The 27407-nt window shown below is 43.1% G+C and overlaps 1 protein-coding gene and 1 pseudogene across 1 annotated transcript in view; both read left to right on the top strand.

The window, feature by feature from the left end:
• LOC119332900 (probable protein phosphatase 2C 37) overlaps window positions 1–22461 on the top strand; it is a 24214-nt gene extending 1753 nt beyond the window's left edge. Inside the window, exons 3-5 of the mRNA XM_037605995.1 lie at window positions 22119–22237; window positions 22288–22329; window positions 22445–22461. Coding sequence (XP_037461892.1) covers window positions 22119–22237; window positions 22288–22329; window positions 22445–22461 — 178 coding nt within the window. The remainder of the gene's footprint in view (window positions 1–22118; window positions 22238–22287; window positions 22330–22444) is intronic.
• Window positions 22462–24205: 1744 nt separating this feature from the next.
• LOC119327604 lies at window positions 24206–26948 on the top strand (annotated as a pseudogene).
• Window positions 26949–27407: the final 459 nt, after the last annotated feature.

Genomic DNA, 27407 nt, shown 5'->3' with positions numbered 1-27407 from the left:
TCATTTAGGGACCATCGACGTCGAGAACCCTAAACCCTATCGGTTAGTCATTTAGGGTCCGTCAACGTCGAGAACCCCTAAACCCTATAGGTCACTCATTTAGGGTCCGTCGACGTCGAGAACCCATAAACCCTATTGGTTAGTCATTTAGGGTTCATCGGCGTCGAGAACCCCTAAACCCTATTGGTTAGTCATTTAGGGTCCGTCGACGTCGAGAACCCCTAAACCCTATAGGTTACTCATCTAGGGTCCGTCGATGTTGAGAACCCCTAAACCCTATAGGTTACTCATTTAGGGTTCGTCGACATCGAGAACCCCTAAACCCTATAGGTTACTCATCTAGGGTCCATCGACGTCGAGAACCCCTAAACCCTATCAGATCAAACTTAGTACTCATCACACCATATCAAACTTAACTCATCACATCATATCATACTTAACTCATCACATCATAACAAACTTAACTCATCACATCATAACAAACTTAACTCATCACATCATAAAAAACTTAGTACTCATCACATCAGAACAAACTTATTACTCATCACATCATACCAAACATAGTGGGTACTCATCAGACTTAGTACACATCAAACTGAGTATGCATAACATTGTTCAGAAACATAACCCAGATGCAGACATAACATAGTTCAAAATATTGTCCATCAGCATAACCCAGATGCACCCTCATGACACTGAGTTTTGACCTCCCCTACTGGCATTAACATAGGACATCCATCCAGAATGACCTATTGGGTCATCAGATGCCATTGCACCATAAGTTGAAGCTCCAGAGGCAGATCTTGGAGCAAAGAATGGCCTTTGGTCCCTTGCAACAGAAGATCTAGCACCAGATGTCGTTGCAGTTGCATATCTAGCACCAGATCCACTTGCAGCAGCAGATCTAGCACTAGATGCCCTTGCAGAAGCAGATCTAGCAGCAGATGCAGATGGTGCTGTGATCTTGAAGGTGGAGAAGCTTCATGAGCATTCCTTGATCTTGCAGGTGCATTGCAAACAAAAAGAAACATGTTAGTAAGTCAAACATGGTATTTACTCAAAATATAGTAATAGAAACCATAGTACTAATTAACAAGGGATTACCACATGCTTGTTTTTCCTTGTAGCCAGCTCTAGTTTCTGTTGAACCTTGCAGTTGGTGTACCTTTGTCCTTGAAGTCCACAATTACTACATGTTATAGTGGCCATTCTAGAACTGTCATTTGGCTTTGGAAGTTCCAACCTGCCCTTTATCCTCTTCTCTTTTTTCCTTCCTCTCTTCACATGAAATTCAGGTGGATCTATGCCTGGTCCAGTTGTCTTTGTCCAGTCATGTTCACCAGGGACAGGATATATCATAGGTTCATATGATGCTATGTAAAAAGGTTTTTTGAAGAATATAGAAACATACTCCTCTGGAAACCTTTTTCCCTTGTTAATTGCAGATATATCATGGTTGCATGGTATGCCAGACAGGTCCCACTTTCTACAACCACATGTATGCATGTCCAAGTTGACTGGATGTGTTTGCTGCCCACTGGTCACTTGCCATAGATTTACACCTGCTTGAATGGGTTTGTAGTACCTGGCCCTTTCCTTTTCGACCTCTAGCTTCTCAGCATAATGGGGTGTGATCTCCCACATAGCCGTCTTTCCTCTCTCTCAATATTCCTATGCCACCTCACCATCTTCTTGTCCTTAATACTAGTCCTAATAGGTTTTTTCTTGAAATTTAAGATGTACTTGTTGAGCACCTCTGACAGGCTCTTAACAACCAAGTCTGTCTTGCATTTGGTGTCAAAAGCATACCTAGCCCAATGTTGTTTAGGTATTCCACTCAGCCACTTCCAAGCTTCCTCACTCTCATTTTTTCAGATCACTCATTGCAATGTTAAACTTGTGCTGGTTATAAGCATAGCTGGCATTATCCATGCATTTCTTTAGATCTTCCCCCCTAAACCCATCATTTTGGAAATTTGCATATAGGTGTTTAAAGCAAAATCTTTGATGGCAGTTTGGAGATACCTGATTTACTTCACTTAGTAGCCCCTGTTCACATAATATAACACTAAGCTACTGGAGTACTGAAGCTACTATCTAGAACATAACTTATATGCACAAAGATAAACAAGGAGATGCATACCTTCTGTCTATCAGACATGATAGTGTAAGGGTCAAATTTACCAACTTCTCCTCCTAGACATATCTTTAGTTGGTGCACAAACCAACACCAGTTTGATGTGTCCTGTTGTCCAACTATAGCAAATGCAAGTGGAAATATGTTGTTATTGCCATCTCTGCCAGTGACGGCTAGGATTTGAGCACCAGTATTCAGCTTGATAAAGCATGCATCAGCACCTACATTTAGATGCAAACAACAAACATGTATAAAACAACAAACATGTATAAAGCAAATGTGGCATGAACATTAACAAAACATTCCAAATAAAGCAAAGTAACGTGTAACTAACCAATGAATGGCCTGCATGCATTCAGAAATCTCTCCCTGGCTCCATTTATGCAGAAGAACATAGCATGAATCCTTGGTCCTGGATGTGGTATTTTTGTTGTAGCTTTTGGAGTTATTGTTGCAACAACAACTCTACTTCCAGGGCTTGTATTCATGATAGTTTGGGCATAGTCCCTCAGCTTGGGATATTGCTTCTTTGCACTAACCCTAGATGACTCTGTACTACTTGGGTAAGTGTGCTGCAACCTCATCTTTTTGACAGCGAATGTATTTCCCCCTTTGATAATGGTAGCAACTATGAAGAACTGACAGTGCTCTTGTTTGCAACAGGCAATGATCCTTTTGTCTGAGTTTTTGTGGTACCTGAAATTTCTGGACTATGTAATGTGTAGGCTCAACGATGCTTCTCTAAATTTCTGCTAATTCTTGAAGCACATGTTCATACATAACTACTGATGTGGTTGCTCAAGTTTTTCATTGTACCATATCCTAGGTTTCCTTTTCTTTGCCCTACTCTTCATGCCTTTTTGTAGGACAAATATGCTGGTGCCTCATGTCCATCATCACTGTCAAACAGCAAGCCATGATCTTTTTCATCAGATGAAGGATTAAAATCAGGTTTCACCTCCTCTAACACACTAGAGTGTGACCTGCTGGTGGGGCGTCTCCTGACTTCCAGCTTCTGCCTCTTCTTTGCATGTTCTTGTATGGGTGGTTTTTCTCTTTCAGTTTGAGTACTCGTTTCTGAAGGAAATATGCCCTAGAGGCAATAATAAAGTTATTATTTATTTCCTTATATCATGATAAATGTTTATTATTCATGCTAGAATTGTATTAACCGAAAGCATGATACATGTGTGAATACATAGACAAACAGAGTGTCACTAGTATGCCTCTACTTGACTAGCTCGTTGATCAAAGATGGTTATGTTTCCTGACCATAGACAAAGAGTTGTCATTTGATTAATGGGGTCACATCATTAGGAGAATGATGTGATTGACTTGACCCATTTCGTTAGCTTAGCACTTGATCGTTTAGTTTGTTGCTATTGCTTTCTTCATGACTTATACATGTTCCTATGACTATGAGATTATGCAACTCCTGTTTACCGGAGGAACACTTTGTGTGCTACCAAACGTCACAACGTAACTGGGTGATTATAAAGGTGCTCTACAGGTGTCTCCAAAGGTACTTGTTGGGTTGGTGTATTTTGAGATTAGGATTTGTCACTCTGATTGCCGGAGAGGTATCTCTGGGCCACTCGGTAATACACATCACTTAAGCCTTGCAAGCATTGCAACTAATGAGTTAGTTGCGGGATGATGTCTTACGGAATGAGTAAAGAGACTTGCCGGTAACGAGATTGAACTAGGTTTTGAGATACCGACGATCGAATCTTGGGCAAGTAACATACCGATGAGAAAGTGAACAACGTATGTTGTTATGCGGTTCGACTGATAAAGATCTTCGTAGAATATGTAGGAGCCAATATGGGCAATCATGTTCCACTATTGGTTATTGACCAGAGAAATGTCTCGGTCATGTCTACATAGTTCTCGAACCCGTAGGGTCCGCACGCTTAACGTTCGTTGATGATATAGTATTTATGAGTTATGTATGTTGGTAACTGAATGTTGTTCGGAGTTCCGGATAAGATCACGGACATGAAAAGGAACTCCGGAATGGTCCGGAGATAAAGTTTGATATATGGGATAATAGTGTTTAGTCTTCAGAAGGGTTTCAGAATTCACCTGAAGGGGTTCCGGATGTTTCCCGAAATGTTTGGGTACGAGAACACTTTATTTGGGCCAAAGGGGAAATCCCACAAGGTTTTTGGAAAGCGCAAAAGGAAGTTTTGCGGAGTCGAGAGGCCAGACGCCAGGGTCCCTAGCATATGGGTCCAGACGCCGGGAACCCTGGCGTCTGGCCCTGGAGTCCGAGAAGGACTCTTGCCTTTCGAGTGAAACCAACTTTGTGGAGGCTTTTACTCCAAGTTTCGACCCCAAGGCTCAACATATAAATAGAGGGGTAGGGATAGCACCCAAGACACATCAAGAAACACGAAGCCGTGTGTCGGCTACCCCGTCCCCTCTAGTTTATCCTCCGTCATAGTTTCGTAGTGCTTAGGTGAAGCCCTGCGGAGATAGTTCTTCACCAACACCGTCACCACGCCGTCGTGCTGCCGGAATTCATCTACTACTTCGCCCCTCTTGCTGGATCGAGAAGGCGATGACGTCATCGAGCTGAACGTGTGCTGAATGCAGAGGTGTCGTACGTTTGGTACTTGATCGGGACGGACCATGAAGGTGTACGACTACATCAACCGCGTTGATAAACGCTTCCTCTTACGGTCTACGAGGGTACGTATACAACACTCTTCCCTCTCGTTGCTATGCATCACCATGATCTTGTGTGTGTGCGTAGGAAAATTTTGAAATTACTACGTTCCCCAACAGTGGCATCTGAGCCAGGTTTTATGCGTAGATGTCATATGGACGAGTAGAACACAAGTGAGTTGTGGGTGATACAAGTCATACTGCTTACCAGCATGTCACACTTTGGTTCGGCGGTATTGTTGGATGAAGCGGCCGGACCGACATTACGCGTACGCTTACGCGAGACTGGTTCTATCGACGTGCTTTGCACATAGGTGGCTGGCTGGTGTCAGTTTCTCCAACTTTAGTTGAACCGAGCGTGGCTACGCCCGGTCCTTGAGAAGGTTAAAACAGCACTAACTTGACGAACTATCATTGTGGTTTTGATGCGTAGGTAAGAACGGTTCTTGCTCGGCACGTAGCAGCCACGTAAAACTTGCAACAACAAAGTAGAGGACGTCAAACTTTTTTTGCAGGGCATGTTGTGATGTGATATGGTCAAGACATCATGCTATATTTTATTGTATGAGATGATCATGTTTTGTAACCGAGTTATCGGCAACTGGCAGGAGCCATATGGTTGTCTCTTTATTGTATGCAATGCAATCACCCTGTAATGCTTTACTTTATCACTAAGCGGTAGCGATAGTCGTAGAAGCAATAGTTGGCGAGATGACAACGATGCTACGATGGAGATCAAGGTGTCGTGCCGGTGACGACGGTGATCATGACGGTGCTTCGGAGATGGAGATCACAAGCACAAGATGATGATGTCCATATCATATCACTTATATTGATTGCATGTGATGTTTATCTTTTATGCATCTTATTTTGCTTTGTTTGACGGTAGCATTATAAGATGATCTCTCACTAAATTTCAAGATAAAAGTGTTCTCCCTGAGTATGCACCGTTGCCAAAGTTCGTCGTGCCCAGACAACACGTGATGATCGGGTGTGATAAGCTCTACGTCCATCTACAACGGGTGCAAGCCAGTTTTTGCACATGCGGAATACTCAGGTTAAACTTGACAAGCCTAGCATATGCAGATATGGCCTCGGAACACTGAGACCGAAAGGTCGAGCGTGAATCATATAGTAGATATGATCAACATAGTGATGTTCACCATTCAAAACTACTCCATTCCACGTGATGATCGGTTATGGTTTAGTTGATTTGGATCACGTGATCACTTAGATGATTAGAGGGATGTCTATCTAAGTGGGAGTTCTTAAGTAATATGATTAATTGAACTTAAATTTATCATGAACTTAGTACCTGATAGTATTTTGCATGTCTATGTTTGTTGTAGATAGATGGCTCGTGTTGTTATTCCGTTGAATTTCAATGTGTTCCTTGAGAAAGCAAAGTTGAAAGATGATGGTAGCAATTACACTGACTGGGTCCGTAACTTGAGGATTATCCTCATTGCTGCACAGAAGAATTACGTCCTGGAAGCACCGCTAAGTGCCAAACCTGCTGCAGGAGCAACACCAGATGTTATGAACATCTGGCAGAGCAAAGCTGATGACTACTTGATAGTTCAGTGTGCCACGCTTTACGGCATAGAACCGGGACTTCAACGACGTTTTGAACGTCATGGAGCATATGAGATGTTCCAGGAATTGAAGTTAATATTTCAAGCAAATGCCCGGATTGAGAGATATGAAGTCTCCAATAAGTTCTATAGCTGCAAGATGGAGGAGAATAGTTCTGTCAGTGAGCATATACTCAAAATGTCTGGGTATCATAATCACTTGACTCAACTGGGAGTTAATCTTCCTATTGATAGTGTCATTGATAGAGTTCTTCAATCACTGACACCAAGCTACAAGAGCTTCATGATGAACTATAATATGCCAGGGATGAATAAGTCAATTTTCGAGCTCTTCGCAATGCTAAAGGCTGTGGAGGTAGAAATCAAAAAGGAGCATCAAGTGCTGATGGTCAATAAGACCGCCAGTTTCAAGAAAAGGGGCAAAGGGAAGAAGAAGGGGAACTTCAAGAAGAACAGCAAACAAGTTGTTGCTCAGGAGAAGAAACCTAAGTCTGGACCTATGCCTGAGACTGATTGCTTCTACTGCAAACAGACTGGTCACTGGAAGCGGAACTGCCCCAAGTATTTAGCGGATAAGAAGGATGGCAAGGTGAACAAAGGTATATGTGATATACATGTTATTGATGTGTACCTTACCAGAGGTCGCAGTAGCACCTGGGTACTTGATACTAGTTCTGTTGCTAATATTTGCAACTCGAAACAGGGACTATGGATTAAGCGAACACTGGCTAAGGACGAGGTGACGATGCGCGTGGGACATGGTTCCAAAGTTGGTGTGATCGCCGTCGGCACGCTAAATAAAGTTGATGTGATCTACATCTACCTTCAGGATTAGTTTGAGACCTAAGTAATTGTTATTTGGTGCCAACGTTGAGCTTGAACATTATATCTGGATCTTGCTTAATGCGAGACGGCTATTCATTTAAATCCGAGAATAATGGTTGTTCTATTTATATGAGTAATATCTTTTATGGTCATGCACCCTTGAAGAGTGGTCTATTTTTGATGAATCTCGATAGTAGTGATACACATATTCATAATATTGAAGCCAAAAGATGCAGAGTTGATAATGATAGTGCAATTTATTTGTGGCACTGTCGTTTGGGTCATATTGGTATAAAGCGCATGAAGAAACTCCATACTGAAGGACTTTTGGAATCACTTGATTATGAATCACTTGGTACTTGCGAACCATGCCTCATGGGCAAGATGACTAAAACGCCGTTCTCCGGAACTATGGAGCGAGCAACTGATTTGTTGGAAATCATACATACTGATGTACGTGGTCCAATGAATATTGAAGCTCGCGGCGGGTATCGTTATTTTCTGACCTTGACGGATGATTTAAGCAGATATGGCTATATCTACTTAATGAAACATAAGTCTGAAACATTTAAAAAGTTCAAAGAATTTCAAAGTGAAGTTGAAAATCATCGTAACAAGAAAATAAAGTTTCTACGATCTGATCGTGGAGGAGAATATTTGAGTTACGAGTTTGGTCTACATTTGAAACAATGCGGAATAGTTTTGCAACTCATGCCACCCGGAACACCACAGCGTAATGGTGTGTCCAAACATCGTAATCGTACTTTACTAGATATGGTGTGATCTATGATGTCTCTTACTGATTTACCGCTATCATTTTGGGGATATGCTTTAGAGACGGCACCTTATGAACTATGGTTTGGCAAGAAATCAAAGTTGTCGTTTCTTAAAGTTTGGGGCTGCGATGCTTATGTGAAAAAGCTTCAACCTGATAAGCTCGAACCTAAATCGGAGAAATGTGTCTTCATAGGATACCCAAAGGAAACTGTTGGGTACACCGCCTTCTATCACAGATCCGAGGGCAAGACATTCGTTGCTAAGAATGGATCCTTTCTAGAGAAGGAGTTTCTCTCGAAAGAATTGAGTGGGAGGAAAGTAGAACATGATGAGGTAACAGTACCTGCTCCCTTATTGGAAAGTAGTTCATCACAGTAACCGGTTCCTATGATGTCTACACCAATTAGTGAGGAAGTTAATGATGATGATCATGAAACTTCAGATCAAGTTGTTACTGAACCTCATAGGTCAACTAGAGTAAGATCCGCACCAGAGTGGTACGGTAATCCTGTTCTAGAGGTTATGTTGCTAGACCATGATGAACCTACAAACTATGAAGAAGCGATGGTGAGCCCAGATTCCGAAAAATGGCTTGAAGCCATGAAATCTGAGATGGGATCCATGTATGAGAACAAAGTGTCGACTTTGGTTGACTTGCCCGTTGATCGGCAAGCCATCGAGAATAAATGGATCTTCAAGAAGAAGACTGACATTGATGGTAATGTTACTGTCTATAAAGCTCGACTTGTTGCAAAAGGTTTTCGACAAGTTCAAGGGATTGACTACGATGAGACCTTCTCACACTTAGCGATGCTTAAGTTTGTCCGGATCATGTAAGCAATTTCTGCATTTTGTGATTATGAAATTTGGCAAATGGATGTCAAAATTGCATTCCTGAATGGATTTCTGGACGAAGAGTTGTATATGATGCAACTGGAAGGTTTTGTCGATCCAAAGGGAGCTAAGAAAGTGTGCAAGCTCCAGCGATCCATTTATGGACTGGTGCAAGCCTCTCGGAGTTGGAATAAACGTTTTGATAGTGTGATCAAAGCATATGGTATTATACACACTTTTGGAGAAGGCTGTATTTACAAGAAAGTGAGTGGGAGCTCAGTAGAATTTGTAATATTATATGTGCATGACATATTGTTGATTGGAAATGTTATAGAATTTATGGATAGCATAATAGGATATTTGAATAAGAGTTTTTCAATGAAAGACCTCGGTGAAGCTGCTTATATATTGGGCATCAAGATCTATAGAGATAGATCGAGACACTTAACTGGACTTTCACAAAGCACATACCTTGACAAAATTTTGAAGAAGTTCAAAATGGATCAAGCAAAGAAAGGGTTCTTGCCTGTGTTACAAGGTGTGAAGTTGAGTAAGACTCAATGCCCGACCACTACAGAAGATAGAGAGAAAATGAAAGATGTTCCCTATGCTTCAGCCATAGGCTCTATCGTGTATGCAATGCTGTGTACCAGACCTGATGTGTGCCTTGCTATTAGTTTAGCATGGAGGTACCAGAGTAATCCAGGAGTGGATCACTGGACAGTGGTCAAGAACATCCTGAAATACCTAAAAAGGATGAAGGATATGTTTCTCGTTCATGGAGGTGACAAGGAGCTCGTCGTAAATGGTTACGTCGATGCAAGCTTTGACACTGATCCCGACGATTCTAAATCACAAACCGGATACATGAATTTATTAAACGGTGGAGCTGTCAGTTGGTGCAGTTCTAAACAAAGCGTTGTAGCGGGATCTACATGTGAAGCGGAGTACATAGCTGCTTTGGAAGCAGCAAATGAAGGAGTCTGGATGAAGGAGTTCATATCCGATCTAGGTGTCATACCTAGTGCATCTGGACCAATGAAAATCTTTTGTGACAATACTGGTGCAATTGCTTTGGCAAAGGAATCCAGATTTCACAAGAGAACCAAGCACATCAAGAGACGCTTCAACTCCATCCGGGACCAAGTCCAGGTCGGAGACATAGAGATTTGCATGATAAATACGAATCTGAATATTGCAGACCCGTTGACTAAGCCTCTTCTATGAGCAAAACATGATCATCACCAAGGCTCCATGGGTGTTAGAATCATTACTGTGTAATCTAGATTATTGACTCTAGTGCATGTGGGAGACTGAAGGAAATATGCCTGATACGTCTCCGTCGTATCTATAATTTTTGATTGTTCCATGCCAATATTCTACAACTTTGATCTACTTTTGGCAACTTTTTATACTATTTTTGGGACTAACATATTGATCCAGTGCCCAGTGCCAGTTCCTGTTTGTTGCATGTTTTTCGTTTCTCCGAATATCCATATCAAACGGAGTCCAAACGGGATAAAAACTGACGGATATTTTTTTGGAATATATATGATTTTTTGGAAGAAAAATCCACGCGAGACGGTGCCCGAGGTGGCCACGAGGCAGGGGGCGCACCCCTGACCCTCGTGGGCCACCCGTAAGGCGGTTGATACCCTTCTTTCGCCGCAAGAAAGCTAATATCCGGATAGAGATCGTGTTAAAATTTCAGCCCAATCGGAGTTACGGATCTCCAAGAATATAAGAAACGGTGAAAGGGTAGAATCTGGGAACGCAGAAACAGAGAGAAACAGAGAGACATATCCAATCTCGGAGGGGCTCTCGCCCCTCCCACGCCATGGAGGCCAAGGACCAGAGGGGAAACCCTTCTCCCATCTAGGGAGGAGGTCAAGGAAGAAGAAGAAGGAGGGGGGCTCTCTCCCCCTCGCTTTTGGTGGCACCGGAGTGCCACCGGGGGCCATCATCATCACCGCGATCTACACCAACACCTCCGCCATCTTCACCAACATCTCCATCACCTTCCCCCCTCTATCTACAGCGTTCCACTCTCTCGCAACCCGCTGTACCCTCTACTTGAACATTGTTCTTTATGCTTCATATTGTTATCCAATGATGTGCTGCCATCCTATGATGTCTGAGTAGATTTTTGTTCTCCTATCGGTGGTTGATGAATTGCTATGACTGATTTAATTTGCTTGTGGTTATGTTGCTGTCCTTTGGTGCCCATCATATGATTGCGCCCGTGGATCACACCCTAGGGTTAGTTGTATGCTGATAGGACTATGTATTGGAGGGCACGAGTGATAGAAGCTTCAACCTAGCATAGAAATTGATGCATACAGGATTGAAGGGGGACCAATATACCTTAATGCTATGGTTGGATTTTACCTTAATGAACATTAGTAGTTGCGGATGCTTGCTAATAGTTCCAATCATAAGTGCATATAATTCCAAGTCAGGAATGACATGCTAGCAGTGGCCTCTCCCACATAATACTTGCTATCGGTCTAGTCAAGTAGTCAATTGCTTAGGGGAAATTTCATAACTCCTACCACCACTTTTCCACACTCGCTATATTTACTTTATTTCTTCTTTACTTATAAAAGCCCCTACTTTTTATTTACGTAATCTTTATTATCTTGCAAACTTATCCAACAACACCTACAAAGTACTTCTAGTTTCATACTTGTTATAGGTAAAGCGAACGTCAAGCGTGCGTAGAGTTGTATCGGTAGTCGATAGAACTTGAGGGAATATTTGTTCTGCCTTTAGCTCCTCGTTGGGTTCGACACTCTTACTTATCAAAAACTGTTGCGATCCCCTATACTTGTGGGTTATCAAGACCTTTTTCTGGCGCCGTTGCCGGGGAGCAATAGCGTGGGGTGAATATTCTCGTGTGTGCTTGTGTGCTTTATCACTAAGTAATTTTTATTTGTTGTTCTTAGTTGTTTTCTATCTTTAGTTGTACCTGCTACACCAATGGTTGAAGAACCACTCAAAATCTATCACACTTCTGAAGCTTATTACTTGGATCATCTTCGATGCCTTTGTGCTCGTGCTGAAACCCCAACTACCTTAGTTGAGGGAAAATCTTTAGATGAGTATGCTGGTTATGTGCGACACCGAATATCTGAAAAAGGGAAAATTTTACTGGGTCAAATTCATCTTTTGCAATTCTATGCTTGGAATTTATGCGAAATATATGATATTACTTGTTGTTCTGAAAACCCTAAGAAACACCTTCCCTATCAATGTGAGTTTAGTGATAATGGAACTGTATCTTTGTATGCTAAGGGTGTTTATAGTTACTATGATGTTCAACAAATTGAAGAATTTGTTGCTTTTAAGGGTGCTTATGAAATTGCTTCTTTGATTGAAACGTATGATGCTACTCTTTACAAATCTGAAAATTTTGACATACTTAAATATTGCTATGATAATTATGCTTCTAATGCCTTTGTTGAACCATATATTGAGGACTACCCCGCTGTCGAAGAAGAGACTAATATTTTGCAGGAGTCTATGGAAGAAGAAATTGATGAAACTGTGAGCTCATTGGATGAAAAAGATGAGGAGGAGAGCGAAGAACAAAAGGAGGAAGAGCGGATTAGCTACTCATGCCCACCTTCTAATGAGAGTAACTCTTTAACTCATACATTGTTTAATTTCCCTTCGTGCTTACCAAAGGATGATTGCTATGATGATTGTTATGATCCCGTTGATTCTCTTGAAATATCCCTTTTTGATGATGCTTGCTATGCTTGTGGCCAAGATGCCAATATGAATTATGCTTATGGAGATGAACTTGCTATAGTTCCTTATGTTAAACATGAAATTGTTGCTATTGCACCCACACATGATAGTCCTATTATCTTTTTGAATTCTCCCGACTACACTATATTGGAGAAGTTTGCCCTTATTAAGGATTATATTGATGGGTTGCCTTTTACCGTTGCACATGATGATTTTGATGAATATAATATGCATGCGCTTGCTGCTCCTACTTGCAATTATTATGAGAGAGAAACTATATCTCCACCTCTCTATGTTTCCAATACGATAAAATTGCAAGAAACTGTTTATATTATGCATTGGCCTTTATTATGTGTGCATGAATTGTTCTTTTATGACATGTCGATGCATAGGAAGAGAGTTAGACTTCGTCATTACATGATATATGTTACTTTGTTCTCACTACTAAATAAAAAATCATTGTTAATTAAAATTGGCTTTGATATACCTTGGGATCCGGGTGGATTCATTACTTGAGCACTATATGCCTACCTTAATGGATTTAAAGAAAGCGCTGCCAAGGAGACAACCCGAAAGTTTTAGAGAGTCATTTATTTCTGTTGAGTGCTTTCCTATAGTTTAAAAACAACAAAAATAAAGAGGGGAACCCAAAACTTTTTCAAAAAGGAAAGTGAAAGTGAGAAAGATAAACATTGTTGAAGTGGGAGAGCTCCTTGAACTTTGTTCATGCTCACGGCAACTTTGTGAATCTTTATTACAGAAACTTTTCAACAAAAATAATTATACCCTTGTACAATTCCATTGTATTATAAAAATAATGTGCCAAGGTTTGCCTTTAGGATGTTTACATTTGCTTGATGGTTTGTACGGTGCAGGACAAAAACTTTGGCTGTAGTGCGCGATTTTACATTTTTTGCTGGAATGTCAAATGGTTCTGATTCTTTTTGCACTGACTTACTATACAAATTTTTTATTTTTCCTAATTTTGGTAGACTTTTTCAAGTAACATAAGTATGGTGAATGTTCAGATTATTACAGACTGTTCTGTTTTAGACAGATTCTGTTTTTGATGCATAGTTTGCTTGTTTTGATGAAACTATCAAATTTATATCAGTGGATTAAACCATGAAAAAGTTATATTACAGTAGACACAATGCAAAAACAAAATATCAATTGGTTTGCAACAGTACTTAGAGTAGTGATTTGCTTTATTATACTAACGGATCTTACCGAGTTTTCTGTTGAACTTTTGTGTGGATGAAGTGTTCGATGATCGAGAAGGTCTCGATGTGAGAAGAAGGAAGAGAGGCAAGAGCTCAAGATTGGGGATTACCGAGGCACCCCAAGTAAATATTCAAGGATACTCAAGCGTCGAAGCTTGGGGATGCCCCGGAAGACATCCCCTCTTTCTTCAACAAGTATCGGTATGTTTTCGGATTCGTTTCGTTCATGCGATATGTGAAATCTTGGAGCATCTTTTGCATTTAGTTTTCATATTTCTTTTATGTATCATGGTGGTATGAGATAGTCCTTGGTTGATTTATAGAATGCTCATTGCACTTCACTTATATCTTTTGGGTATGGCTTTATAGAATGCTTCATGTGCTTCACTTATATCATTTGAAGTTTGGATTGTCTGTTTCTCTTTACATAGAAAACCGCCATTTGTAAAATGCTCTTTTGCTTCACTTATATTTGTTAGAGCGTGGGCATATCTTTTGTAGAAAGAATTAAACTCTCTTGCTTCACTTATATCTATTTAGAGAGATGACATGAATTGGTCATTCACATGGTTAGTCATAAAATCCTACATAAAACTTGTAGATTACTGAATATGATATGTTTGATTCCTTGCAATAGTTTTGCGATATAAAGATGGTGATATTAAAGCCATGCTAGTGGGTAGTTGTGAATTTTAGAAATACTTGTGTTCAGGTTTGTGATTCCCGTAGCATGCATGTATGTGGAACCGTTATGTAATGAAGTCAGAGCATGATTTATTTATTGATTGTCTTCCTTATGAGTGGCGATCGGGGACGAGCGATGGTCTTTTCCTACCAATCTATCGCCCTAGGAGCATGCGCGTAGTACTTTGTTTCGATGACTAATAGATTTTTGCAATAAGCATGTGAGTTCTTTATGACTAATGTTGAGTCCATGGATTATACGCACTCTCACCCTTCCACCATTGCTAGCCTCTCTAGTACCGCGCAACTTTCGCCGGTACCATAAACCCACCATATACCTTCCTCAAAACAGCCACCATACCTACCTATTATGGCATTTCCATAGCCATTCCGAGATATATTGACATGCAACTTCCATCATCATCATATACATGACTTGAGCATTCATTGTCATATTGCTTTGCATGATCGTAAGATAGCTAGCATGATGTTTTCATGGCTTGTCAGTTTTTTGATGTCATTGCTACGCTAGATCATTGCACATCCCGATACACCACCGGAGGCATTCATATAGAGTCATATCTTTGTTCTAGTATCGAGTTGTAATATTGAGTTGTAAGTAAATAAAAGTGTGATGATCATCATTATTAGATCATTGCCCCAGTGAGGAAAGGATGGTGGAGACTATGATTCCCACATAAGTCGGGATGAGACTCCGGACTTTACAAAAAATAAAAGAGGCCAAAGAAGCCCAAATAAAAAAAGAGGCCAAAGAAGCCCACCAAAATAATAATAATAATAATAATAATAATAATAATAATAATAAAACAAAAAAATGAGAGAAAAAGAGAGAAGGGACAGTGCTACTATCCTCTTTCCACACTTGTGCTTCAAAGTAGCACCATGTTCTTCATATAGAGAGTCTCTTAAGTTATCACTTTCATATACTAGTGGGAATTTTCATTATAGAACTTGGCTTGTATATTCCGATGATGGGCTTCCTCAAATGCACGAGGTCTTCATGAGCAAGCAAGTTGGATGGACACCCACTTAGTTTCAGTTGGAGCTTTCATACACTTATAGCTCTAGTGCATCCGTTGCATGGCAATCCCTACTCACTCACATTGATATCTATTGATGGGCATCTCCATAGCCCGTTGATACGCCTAGTTGATGTGAGACTATCTTCTCCTTTTTGTCTTCTCCACGACCACCATTTTATTCCACATATAGTGCTATGTCCATGGCTCCCGCTCATGTATTGCGTGAAAGTTGAAAAGGTTTGAGAACGTCAAAAGTATGAAACAATTGCTTGGCTTGTCATCGGGGTTGTGCATGATGTGAATATTTTGTGTGGTGAAGATGGAGCACAGCCAGACTATATGATTTTGTAGGGATAGCTTTCTTTGGCCATGTTATTTTGAAAAGACATGATTGCTTTATTAGTAGGCTTCAAGTATTATTGTTTTTATGTCAAATGATAGACTATTTCTTTGAATCACTCGTATCTTAATATTCATGCCATGATTAGATATGTGATCAAGATTATGCTAGGTAGCATTCCACATCAATTTTTTTATCATTTACCTACTCGAGGACGAGCAGGAATTAAGCTTGGGGATGCTGATACGTCTCTGTCATATCTATAATTTTTGATTGTTCCATGCCAATATTCTACAACTTTGATATACTTTTGGCAACTTTTTATACTATTTTTGGGACTAACATATTGATCCAGTGCCCAGTGCCAGTTTCTGTTTGTTGCATGTTTTTTGTTTCGCAGAATATCCATATCAAACAGAGTCCAAACGTGATAAAAACTGACGGAGATTTTTTCTGGTATATATATGATTTTTTGGAAGAAAAATCCATGCGAGACGGTGCCCGAGGTGGCCATGAGGCGGGGGGCGCGCCTGCCCCCTGGGCGCGCCCCTGACCCTCGTGGGCCACCCGAAAGGCGGTTGATGCCCTTTTTTCGCCGCAAGAAAGCTAATATCCGGATAGAGATCATGTTAAAATTTCAGCCCAATCGAAGGTACGAATCTCCGGGAATATGAGAAACGGTGAAAAAGTAGAATCTGGGAACGCAGAAACAGAGAGAGACAGAGAGACAGATCCAATCTCGGAGGGGCTCTCGCCCCTCCCACACCATGGAGGCCAAGGACCAGAGGGGAAACCCTTCTCCCATCTAGGGAGGAGGTCAAGGAAGAAGAAGAAGGAGGGGGCCTCTCCCCCTCACTTCTGGTGGCACCGGAGTGCCACTGGGGGCCATCATCATCACCGCAATCTAAACCAACACCTCCGCCATCTTCACCAACATCTCCATCACCTTCCCCCCTGTATCTACAGCGGTCCACTCTCCTGCAACCCGCTGTACTCTCTACTTGAACATGGTGCTTTACGCTTCATATTATTATCCAATGATGTGTTCCCATCCTATGATGTCTGAGTAGATTTTCGTTGTCCTATCAGTGGTCGATGAATTGCTATGATTGATTTAATTTGCGTGTGGTTATGTTGCTGTCCTTTGGTGCCCATCATATGATTGCGTGCGTGGATCACACCCTAGGGTTAGTTGTATGTTGATAGGACTATGTATTGGAGGGCAAGAGTGACAGAAGGTTCAACCTAGCATAGAAATTGATGCATACGGGATTGAAGGGGGACCAATATACCTTAATGCTATGGTTGGGTTTTAACTTAATGAATATTAGTAGTTGCGGATGCTTGCTAATAGTCCAATCATAAGTGCATAGAATTCCAAGTCAGGGATGACATGCTAGCAGTGGCCTCTCCCACATAATACCTGCTATCGGTCTAGTAAAGTAGTCAATTTCTTAGGGGCAATTTCACAACTCCTACCACCACTTTCCACACTCTCTATATTTACTTTATTGCTTCTTTACTTATAACAGCCCCTACTTTTTATTTACGTAATCTTTATTATCTTGCAAACCTATCCAACAACACCTACAAAGTACTTCTAGTTTCATACTTGTTCTAGGTAAAGCAAACGTCAAGTGTGCGTAGAGTTGTATCGGTGGTCGATAGAACTTGAGGGAATATTTGTTCTGCCTTTAGCTCCTCATTGGGTTCGACACTCTTACTTATCGAAAACTGTTGCGATCCCCTATACTTGTGGGTTATCAATGCCCTAGAGGCAATAATAAAGTTATTATTTATTTCCTTATATCATGATAAATGTTTATTATTCATGCTAGAATTGTATTAACCGGAAACATGATACATGTGTGAATACATAGACAAACAGATTGTCAATAGTATGCCTCTACTTGACTAGCTCGTTGATCAAAGATGGTTATGTTTCCTGACCATAGACAAAGAGTTGTCATTTGATTAACGGGGTCACATTATTAGGAGAATGATGTGATTGACTTGACCCATTTCGTTAGCTTAGCACTTGATCGTTTACTTTGTTGCTATTGCTTTCTTCATGACTTATACATGTTCCACTACAGGTGTCTCTGAAGGTACTTGTTGGGTTGGCATAGTTCGAGATTAGGATTTGTCACTACAATTGTCGGAGAGGTATCTCTGGTCCCACTCGGTAATACACATCACTTAAGCCTTGCAAGCATTGCAACTAATGAGTTAGTTGTGGAATGATGTGTTACGGAAGGAGTAAAGAGACTTGCCGTTAACGAGATTGAACTAGGTATTGAGATACCGACGATCGAATCTCGGGCAAGTAACATACCAATGACAAAGGGAACAACATATGTTGTTATGCGGTTCAACCGATAAAGATCTTCATAGAATGTGTAGGAGCCAATATGGGCATCCAGGTTCCGCTATTGGTTATTGACCAGAGAAATGTCTCGGTAATGTCTACATAGTTCTCAAACCCATAGGGTCCGCACGCTTAACGTTCGTTGACGATATAGTATTTATGAGTTATGTATGTTGGTAACCGAATGTTGTTCGGAGTTCCAGATAAGATCACGGACATGAAGAGGAACTCCGGAATGGTCCGGAGATAAACTTTGATATATGGGATAATAGTGTTTAGTCTTCGGAAGGGTTCATGAATTCACCAGAAGGGGTTCCGGATGTTTTCCAAAATGTTTGGGTACGAGAACAATTTATTTGGGCCAAAGGGGAAAGCCCACAAGGTTTTTGGAAAGCGCAAAAGGAAGTTTTGCGGAGTCCAGAGGCCAGACGTCAGGGTCCCTGGCGTCTGGGTCCAGACGCCGGGAACCCTGGCATCTGGTCCTGGAGTCCGAGAAGGACTCTTGCCTTTCGGGTGAAACCGACTTTGTGGAGGCTTTTACTCCAAGTTTCGACCCCAAGGCTCAACATATAAATAGAGGGGTAGGGCTAGCACCTAAGACACATCAAGAAACACCAAGCCGTGTGTCGGCTACCCCGTCCCCTCTAGTTTATCCTCCGTCATAGTTTTCGTAGTGCTTAGGCGAAGCCCTGCGGAGATTGTTCTTCACCAACACCGTCACCACGCTGTCGTGCTGCCGGAAGTCATCTACTACTTTGCCCCTCTTGCTGGATCGAGAAGGCGATGACGTCATCGAGCTAAACGTGTGTTGAACGCGGAGGTGCCGTACGTTTGGTACTTGATCGGGACGGATCGTGAAGGTGTACGACTACATCAACCGCGTTGATAAACGCTTCCGCTTACGGTCTACAAGGGTACTTAGACAACACTCTCCCCTCTCGTTGCTATGCATCACCATGATCCTGTGTGTGTGCGTAGGAAAATTTTGAAATTACTACGTTCCCCAAAAGTTTCAGTTGCAACATTCACCTCCTCCTCCTCCTCAAACATCAGTGTCACCCTCATAATGCATGGGTGGTTCATCTTCTGATTCTTCATCTGAATCTTCATCTTCTTTCTCTGCCAATCTCTTCCCCTCTATTATCTCTGTGTGTTCAGCTAAAATTTAGTTATCGGTGTCATATGCACCCTCAGAGTCAGAGTAACTCCTATATCCCTCCTCTAAAAATCCCTCTTCCTCCAACATATCTTTCAGCTTCCCCTTGACATTTCTACTCTCTTGTGTAGGATGCATTGTACTACTGCTACTGCACTGACTCTGGAAAACTACACCATGATCATCAACAGCAAGCACAGCAGGCTCACTGAGATCATAAACAACAGGTGGTTCATATATAACTGCAGCTAATTCATTTGTTGTCTGATGGATGTTACCCTCACTAACAAAACCTGACTCTGTACTGACAGGTGTTGTTGCCCTCGCTAACAAATTTAGAACTAATGAATCCTCATACCGCTTCTTTAGTTCTTGCAATTTGATGTTCGTGTCAATCAGATCTAGTCCATGCTCTCTCTCAACTCCTGTTGCAGCTGTATTTCTCATGTGATATAGTTCAACATTAAAATTAAATCCTACTACTGTCAACGGTGCATACAGGTTCAGAAATGTGACACCTGAGCTGCAAATCTTCCTATGCAAATTATTCCCAGCATCAAAGTGACCCCTAACATCCCATATAGCATCATCTAACCTACATGCCACCACAAAATTGAAATATTTTCTGTGCTTTAAGAACAGTAACCCTAGCCCTATGATTTGAACAGACAGAAGGAAAAAGGAGGGATTTACAGCACTCCATCCGCTCCACTAGTCCAGTGATGGCTTGTGGTTGGGTTGGCCAACCACATCTCAGTGAGCCGCAACCATTGCTCCAAGGACAGGGGCGCCTCCTCCTCCTCTGCCTCGTCATCGGTGGAGTTGGACGACCTGGAGCAGTCCAGCCCCACGTGGTCATCACTCCCAAGGCCGGGAAGGTCATCGTTGCCTCCCATGACACCGCCGCCGCCAGGGGTCACCACAGCCATCGCCTGAGATCCACGGGGAGAGAGGAGATGGAGAAGGGGAGAAGGAAGGCTAGGGTTCGTCTGGTGGGATCCGGCTCGGTTCGACCGAGCCCGCTAAGACCGACCGCGCCGACTCAGGGTGGACACGGTCTGGGCCGGTCCGGTCCCTGACCGAGCCGCCGTTTTGACCGGCCGCCGGCGGACCGAACCGGACCGGACCGACCAGCTGAGCGGTCCTGATATCAGGGCTCGGACCAACCGCACTCCTGCCTAGGTTGGACCGGGAGGACCGGCCGTGGTCACCGTCGATGAGGGCACAACGCGCGAGGGGTTGCTGGACATCGTAGGAGGAGGTGTAGGGCGCTCGATGGTCCAGATCGGCGGTAGTGTACACATGGAAGCGACAGGACGCGGCGGGCGCCGGCCGGCGGGTGCCATTGTTAGCCATGAAACTGCGTGTGTTTCCTCCTTAGAAGTTTTTCTCTCGCATGCAAGTATTGTAGGGCATGCATGAGCCCATGATTTTTTGTGTGCGGGCCTTGCGGTGATTAACGGATCAAATATGACGTGAAGTTAGGGCATGTACAATGGTTGATAAGATAGTCTTATCTTAAATCTTGCATGTAATTTAGAGATGGCAAAAAACAACGTGTACAATGGGTCATTTCTTAGTCTTATCTTTAATAACTAGTAATTCCTAAAAATACGGTGAGACATATTGTGCTAAGAGATCATCTCTTGTCTTCTCTTAAATAAGAGAAGACAAGACTTTTCTTATGACTTCTCTCTCCTCCACCCCATCATCTATCCTATGTGGCACTTCTAAGATAGCACCATTGTACATGCCCTTAGTCGTGGGATGGCGCCGTGATTATAGGATCGAGCCTGTTTCTGTCGTTCTTTTTCTTTTTAGTAGTGATATATTCCTAAGAATGATTTTTACGTAAACTTATGTACCAATTGAATTGGATTGCTTCTGTTACCTAAAATCGTGGGGCAGTTATTACAATCCAAACAAAGATATCACGTATAGATTTGGTAAGCAAGTCACGTACGAATAGAATGTTCCTTCTGTTTTCTGTTCGACTTGATAAAAGGAAACGGAAGCATGGGATGGTCGCATGATTAAAGGATTCTCTCGTTAGTCGCTAGTAAAAGGAAACGGAAGCGAAGGGCTAGTCAAGAATGGCGCCGCGATTATCGGATCGAACGCCGGCACTCTCGTTCTTTATATTCTCTCTCTAACTGAATACAAGGAAAAAAAGGCAGCGCGTGATCTGAGTCTTCTTGTACCTCTTGCCCCTGTTCCTGTGTCAATTGTGTGAGTGAGTACTTGATTCCCATGAACAGCGCCAGGTGGGACACTTCCAGGGCGTCGCCGGTGGCCGCGACGAAGAAGAACGGCATGCACCTTCGGTCCGCTCGGTCGGACCGGGCAAAGACCGGACAGGACTGAGAAAATTTCAGGCCGAAATTTAATAACAGGACCGAACAAATTCTTCAGCGGGCCAGGACCGGACCGTCTGGTCCAGAACGGGCCACGAGCGGGCCGAAAAGCCTGATCGCTCCGTCCAGCTTGAGCGCCGACCTCGTCCAAGTCAGCGCACCGGGCACGGGCCGATTGGCCAGCGTGTCGCCTGACAGGTGGGGTCGCGCAGTCAGATACATGGTCAATACAGAGTTACACGCCTGTCAACCTTTTTTGTAACGATTAGGCCGAATAGTGGTACTGAACTGTGACATACACGAGCAATGATACTGGCTCGTTACAACGTGCGCAAGTGTAATATCTCCTTGCAATTAACTCGACCGGAGGAGATGGCGTGTGTCACGGCGGCAGGCGGCGTGGTGTTCAAATACGGCGGGGTGCTTCGCGTGCAGTGGATGCTTGCCAAGACGCACGCGCTAAGTACATTCTCACACGATTGCCCTTCCGATCCATGCACCCAGCTGGCATGCGTGTTGTGTTACTACTTACTAGCAAACAAGCCACCTTCCTGAATTTGTTTGCGACTGGTCAGTGTCTCTGTTCATTGTCATTAGCCTATATGTTGCCTTTCGCCATTAATTCGACCAAAGCTGCTGGCGTGTCATTTTGTTTTTAACCACTACGTTTTGTTGTTCTCATTAGCATTGCCTATATATTGAAGAGAGAGAGAGGATAGTTTTTCTTTCAGAAATGATATGTAGCGAACGTCAGATTTCTGGCTCCTCCCAGAGAACGACTCTAGGGCCGTTAGATCAAGTGCACCAATCTTGATGCACGCTAAGTTGCCAGGTCAGAAAAAAAAATCTTTCGGTCTTGAGTTGTCTACGTGGGAACGCTTGTAGATGAAATAGACGTGCCCAGCCGATGCCAACTCATCTCTATTCCTTATCCATTCACAACCATGGTGAGGAGCTCCTGCCGGAAGTGGGCAGGAGCACGATACTCCTCTGCTTCAGGCTTGGGCCCGTCTTCATACTCCCCATAGGTCAGGCCACTGCTCATCTTCCCCATAGGTCAGGCCTTCTTACATAAAGACAAAAAAAACATATACATGCAAATATAATCAAAAAGGAACATTTCTTTTTTGCGTCCATGTGTGACCTTCTAATGGAAAAAGCTAATTAAAACATTGCCTTGCATTTTACTACCAAGAAAGGGATGTAGAAGGTGGGGTTTATCCTACTTTTTTAAGGAAACAATTGAAACATAGTAGGTTCACTGATATAAATAAAATTGTAGAATGCCCGATTATGTTAAATACATACACATCACATGGTACCAGGATGTACCAATGGGCACAACTCATTTCTAATTTTTGAATCATGCTTCCATAGCACCAACAGATGGGGCCACTCAGGACAATATGTAGTGAATTGGTTTATTTATTGTAGTTGCATCCTATCATCTGATCAAATACTGCGTTGGGCTATCTTTTAATAGTCTTGCCTTTAAATATCATATTTGGTAAACCATGAATTCGAACCCATTAATAGTCTTACCTTTAGCAAGGATGTTATTATGTATTGTTGCATTATCATTCATGTCAAATTGATAGTTCAGATTCCTTTTATTTGACATTGTTGTTTTTTGATAAAATCTTTCATGAGTGGGTACTTACTTGGTCTTGATGGATATATGAGAGTCGAATTCCTGATTAATCCCCAAAAGAAAATTACATAAATTCCATTTTTACTTTCTGGAAAGCTTATTCATTTCCACAACAAGTTGATTTTTCTTTAGTATATATTTGTATTAATGCTTAAGGTATTACATCTTTTTAAACAATGAACTATACTCATAGGGCACACGCTCCTCAAGCCTGAAGTGATATGTGAGCCGGAGATTACCATATCTACGAGGTCAGAGGATGATGATTTCATGATCCTTGCAAGTGATGGATTGTCACCCCGTGGCAATGCACGGGCTCTTTTGCTAGTAAGGTGAAAATGAGGAAGCAGGCAGTAAACTGAGGCGCGCGAGGGTAGCACGAACAAGTAACCCCCCTTGGTTTCTGAGCGAGAGAGCTTCCTCCTCCGGGTCCTCCTCCTCCTCTTCTGCGCTCTTTCGATTGTCCGTTTCGGTCTTCCTCCTTCAGTTTCTTCCCTTTCTATCTCTAGGCAGGTTGCTTGTTAGGGGGATGCTCTGCTGCTTCGGCACCCCCGCGCGCCCTGCTCAACCTGCTCCTCTTCCGCGTGACCAGTCCGTAGTGATGGCCAGCAACAGCGCCAACAACTTTCCCGCGGCCGGCGAGGGGGGAGCCGACCATGCCTTGGGTTCCCAGCAACGCCGCCGCTGCCGCCGTTCCGCCCAGGTCACCAAAGAAAGGGAGGGTCCCGGCGTGGTACTTGCCGCCCGGTGGCGCGGGGCGTACGGGGCGGCTGGGATGTTGGGGAGCTACCGGACGATCATGGAGGAGAAGGTGTCGCTGCGCCCGTCCTTCTTTACTTGGGCTGACGGCTCGCGCATGCACTTCTTCGCCGTCTTTGACGGCCACGGTGGCCCCGAGGTAACCTAACCGCAGATCCTCTATCTTACTCGTGCCATCTCCACCTGGACTCTACACGTTCAAGCGTTGTGGTGCAGGTGTCAGCGCTGTGCAGGGACCATATGCACGCAATCCTGGCGGACGAGCTGGCCCGCGCAGCCGCAGCCTACCGAAAGGAGGACCAGCAGGACGAAGAGGTGGAACATCGCGCCTGGAAGGCCGCACTGACGCGGAGCTTCGTGCGGGCTGACGAGCTGGGGGCGTCGGGGGTGCCCCGCGGCACCATCGGTGGGTCCACGGCCGTGGTGGCGCTCTTGGTCCGCGGCCGCATTATCGTGGCCAACTGCGGCGACTCCCGCGCCGTGCTCTGCCGCGCCGGCCGCGCCGTCCCGCTCTCCGAGGACCACAGGGTGAGATTTTATGCGTCATGTGTATGTAGGAGTATTGCTCTCCTTTGGTCGACCAGACAAATGTTAGTTTGATGTGTGGATGCAGCTGGACCGACCGGAGGAGATGGCGCGTGTCACGGCGGCGGGCGGCGTGGTGTTCAACTACGGCGGGGTGCTTCGCGTGCAGGGGATCCTAGCCAAGACGCGCGCGTTAGGTACATTCTCACACGATTGCCCTTCCGATCCATGCACCCAGCTGGCATGCGTGCTGTCTTACTACTTACTAGCAAACAAGCCACCTTCCTGAATTCGTTTGCTACTGGCCAGTGTCTCTGTTGATTGTCATTAGCCTATATGTTGCCTTTCGCCATTAATTCGACCAAAGCTACTGGCGTGCCGTTTTGTTTTTAAGCACCACGTTTTTTTGTTCTCATTAGCATTGCCTATATGTCGAAGAGGGAGGACAATTTTTCTTTCAGACATGATATGCAGGGAACGTCAGATTTCTGGCTCCTCCCAGAGAACGACTCTAGGGCCATTAGATCGACTGCGCCAATATTGATGCACGCTAAGTTGCCACTTCAGAAGAAAAAAAAACGTTCGCTCTTGAGTAGTCTACGTGGGAACGATCGTAGATGAAATAGACGTGCCCAGCCAATGTCCACTTATCTCTATTCCTCATCAATTCACAACCATGGGGAGGAGCTCCAGCAGGAAGTGGAGGCGACCACGATACTCCTCACTGGTCACCGTGCCTGTGCTGCTCCCGTGGATAGGTGGTATGCGCGATCCCCTCCAACTTCGGGCTCGGGCCCGTCTTCATTCTCCCCATAGGTCAGGCCACTGCTCATCATATTTGGTCACATGTATTTCACATTCGCATCCCTCCCGAAACATCAGTGTAACAGGAAATGACTGTACAAGGAAAAAATAGCCTTCTTACATAAAGACAAAAAAAACAACCAGACAAATATAATTAAAAAGAAACAATTCTTTTTTGCGTCCATGTGTGACCTTCTAATGGAAAAAGCCAATTAAAACATTGCCTTGCAATTTACTAACAAGGAAGGGGTGTAGAAGGCGGGGTTTATTCTACTTTTTAAAGAAACAATTGAAACACAGTACCTTCATTGATAAAAATAAAATTATAGAATGCCTGATTATGTTAAATACATACGCGTCATAGGGTACCAGGATGTACCAATGGGCACAATTCTTTCGTAATTTCTGAAGAATGCTTCCATAGCACCAGCGGATACAGATGAGGCCACTCGTGATAATATGTGGTGAATTGGTGTATTTATTGTAGTTGCATCCTATTAACTGATCAAATACTGCATTGAGCTATCAGTTAACAGTCTCGCCTTTAACAAACATATTTGCTAAACCGTGAATTTGAACCCATTAATAGTCTTACCTTTAGCAAGGATATTTTATAATGTATTGATGCATTACCATTGATGTCAAATTGATAGTTTAGGTTCCCTTTATATGAACATTGTTGTTTTCTGATAAAATATTTCATGAGTGGGTACTTACTTGGTCTTTATGGATATAAGAGAGTTGATTTCTTGATTAATCCCCAAAAGAAAATTACATAAATTCCAATTTTACTTTTTTGGAAAGCTTATTCATTTCTACAGCAAGTCGATTTTTCTTTAGTATATATTTGTATTGATGCTTAAGGTACTAAATCTCATTAAACAATGAACTATACTCATAGGGCACACGCTCCTCAAGCCTGAAGTGATATGTGAGCCCGAGATTACCATAACTGCGAGGTCGGAGGATGATGATTTCATGATCCTTGCAAGTGATGGACTGTGGGATGTGATGTCAAACCAGGTGGCCTGCAGCGCTGCCTGGAAAATGCTTAGAAGATAAGAGCTCCAATGCTGGCATAGTGGTTGGCCACGAGGAAGAGGTTCGGTGTATACGCGCTGCGTTCGAGCTCACGAATCTTGCCTTCCGCATGCATAGCCGAGATGACATATGTGTGGTTGTGATTGATCTGAAGATGAGGGGTTAGCTACAAAGATCAGATCACCATCCCTATAAGTTACAGCTTTGACCTGATTGGAAGTCAGCTCTATGCAATGTTGGCAAAGCAAAAGCTCTATTGATTGAGCTCTTAGCTCTCTAGCTAGTTGGTTGGTTTTATGTTCAATAAAAAAGAGTCTGCAGAATAACTGGTAATATGGATGGATAAAGAATTGCCATGGAGAGAAAATAGAGTGTGATTGTGTGGAATAAAAAGACATTTATAAATGAATGCAAGGATGATTGGAAATGCAGTTGAGATTTATGTTTCCTGCGTACTGTCCCCATTATTTTTCTTAAGCTAGCATTGTGATTTGCACTCTGAATCGTTATTAGGGCAAGGCAAGTGTTGGGTTCCATTGCTATTAAAAATTTAGTGTTTGCATATGGTTGACACTTGAGGGATGCAAGGTAGGATGCTGGAAAGCTGCAGTGCAAAGCAGCCAAAAAGAAACGCTTTCCAAGAGAAGATGATATTGGTGGCGATCGGGTAACAGGTGTGTAGATGACGTGATATATTGGCAACCTCAACCTACCTATCCACCTATACTACGGATCACCCCTACTCCTCCACACTTTCCCCTCAATAGAACATGGAGCCATCGCCATAGCCAAGCCAACCATCCTTACTAGGTCATTGATGATGTCACCATTGCCAGGGTTGACTCGGCCGTCGACAACTCCTAGCTCA

This window comes from Triticum dicoccoides, chromosome 7A (assembly GCF_002162155.2).
Source record: "Triticum dicoccoides isolate Atlit2015 ecotype Zavitan chromosome 7A, WEW_v2.0, whole genome shotgun sequence".
In the NCBI taxonomy this organism is placed as follows: Eukaryota; Viridiplantae; Streptophyta; class Magnoliopsida; order Poales; family Poaceae; genus Triticum; species Triticum dicoccoides.
Note: the sequence above shows the minus strand (reverse complement) of the source record. Positions and strands in the feature narration are given on the sequence as shown.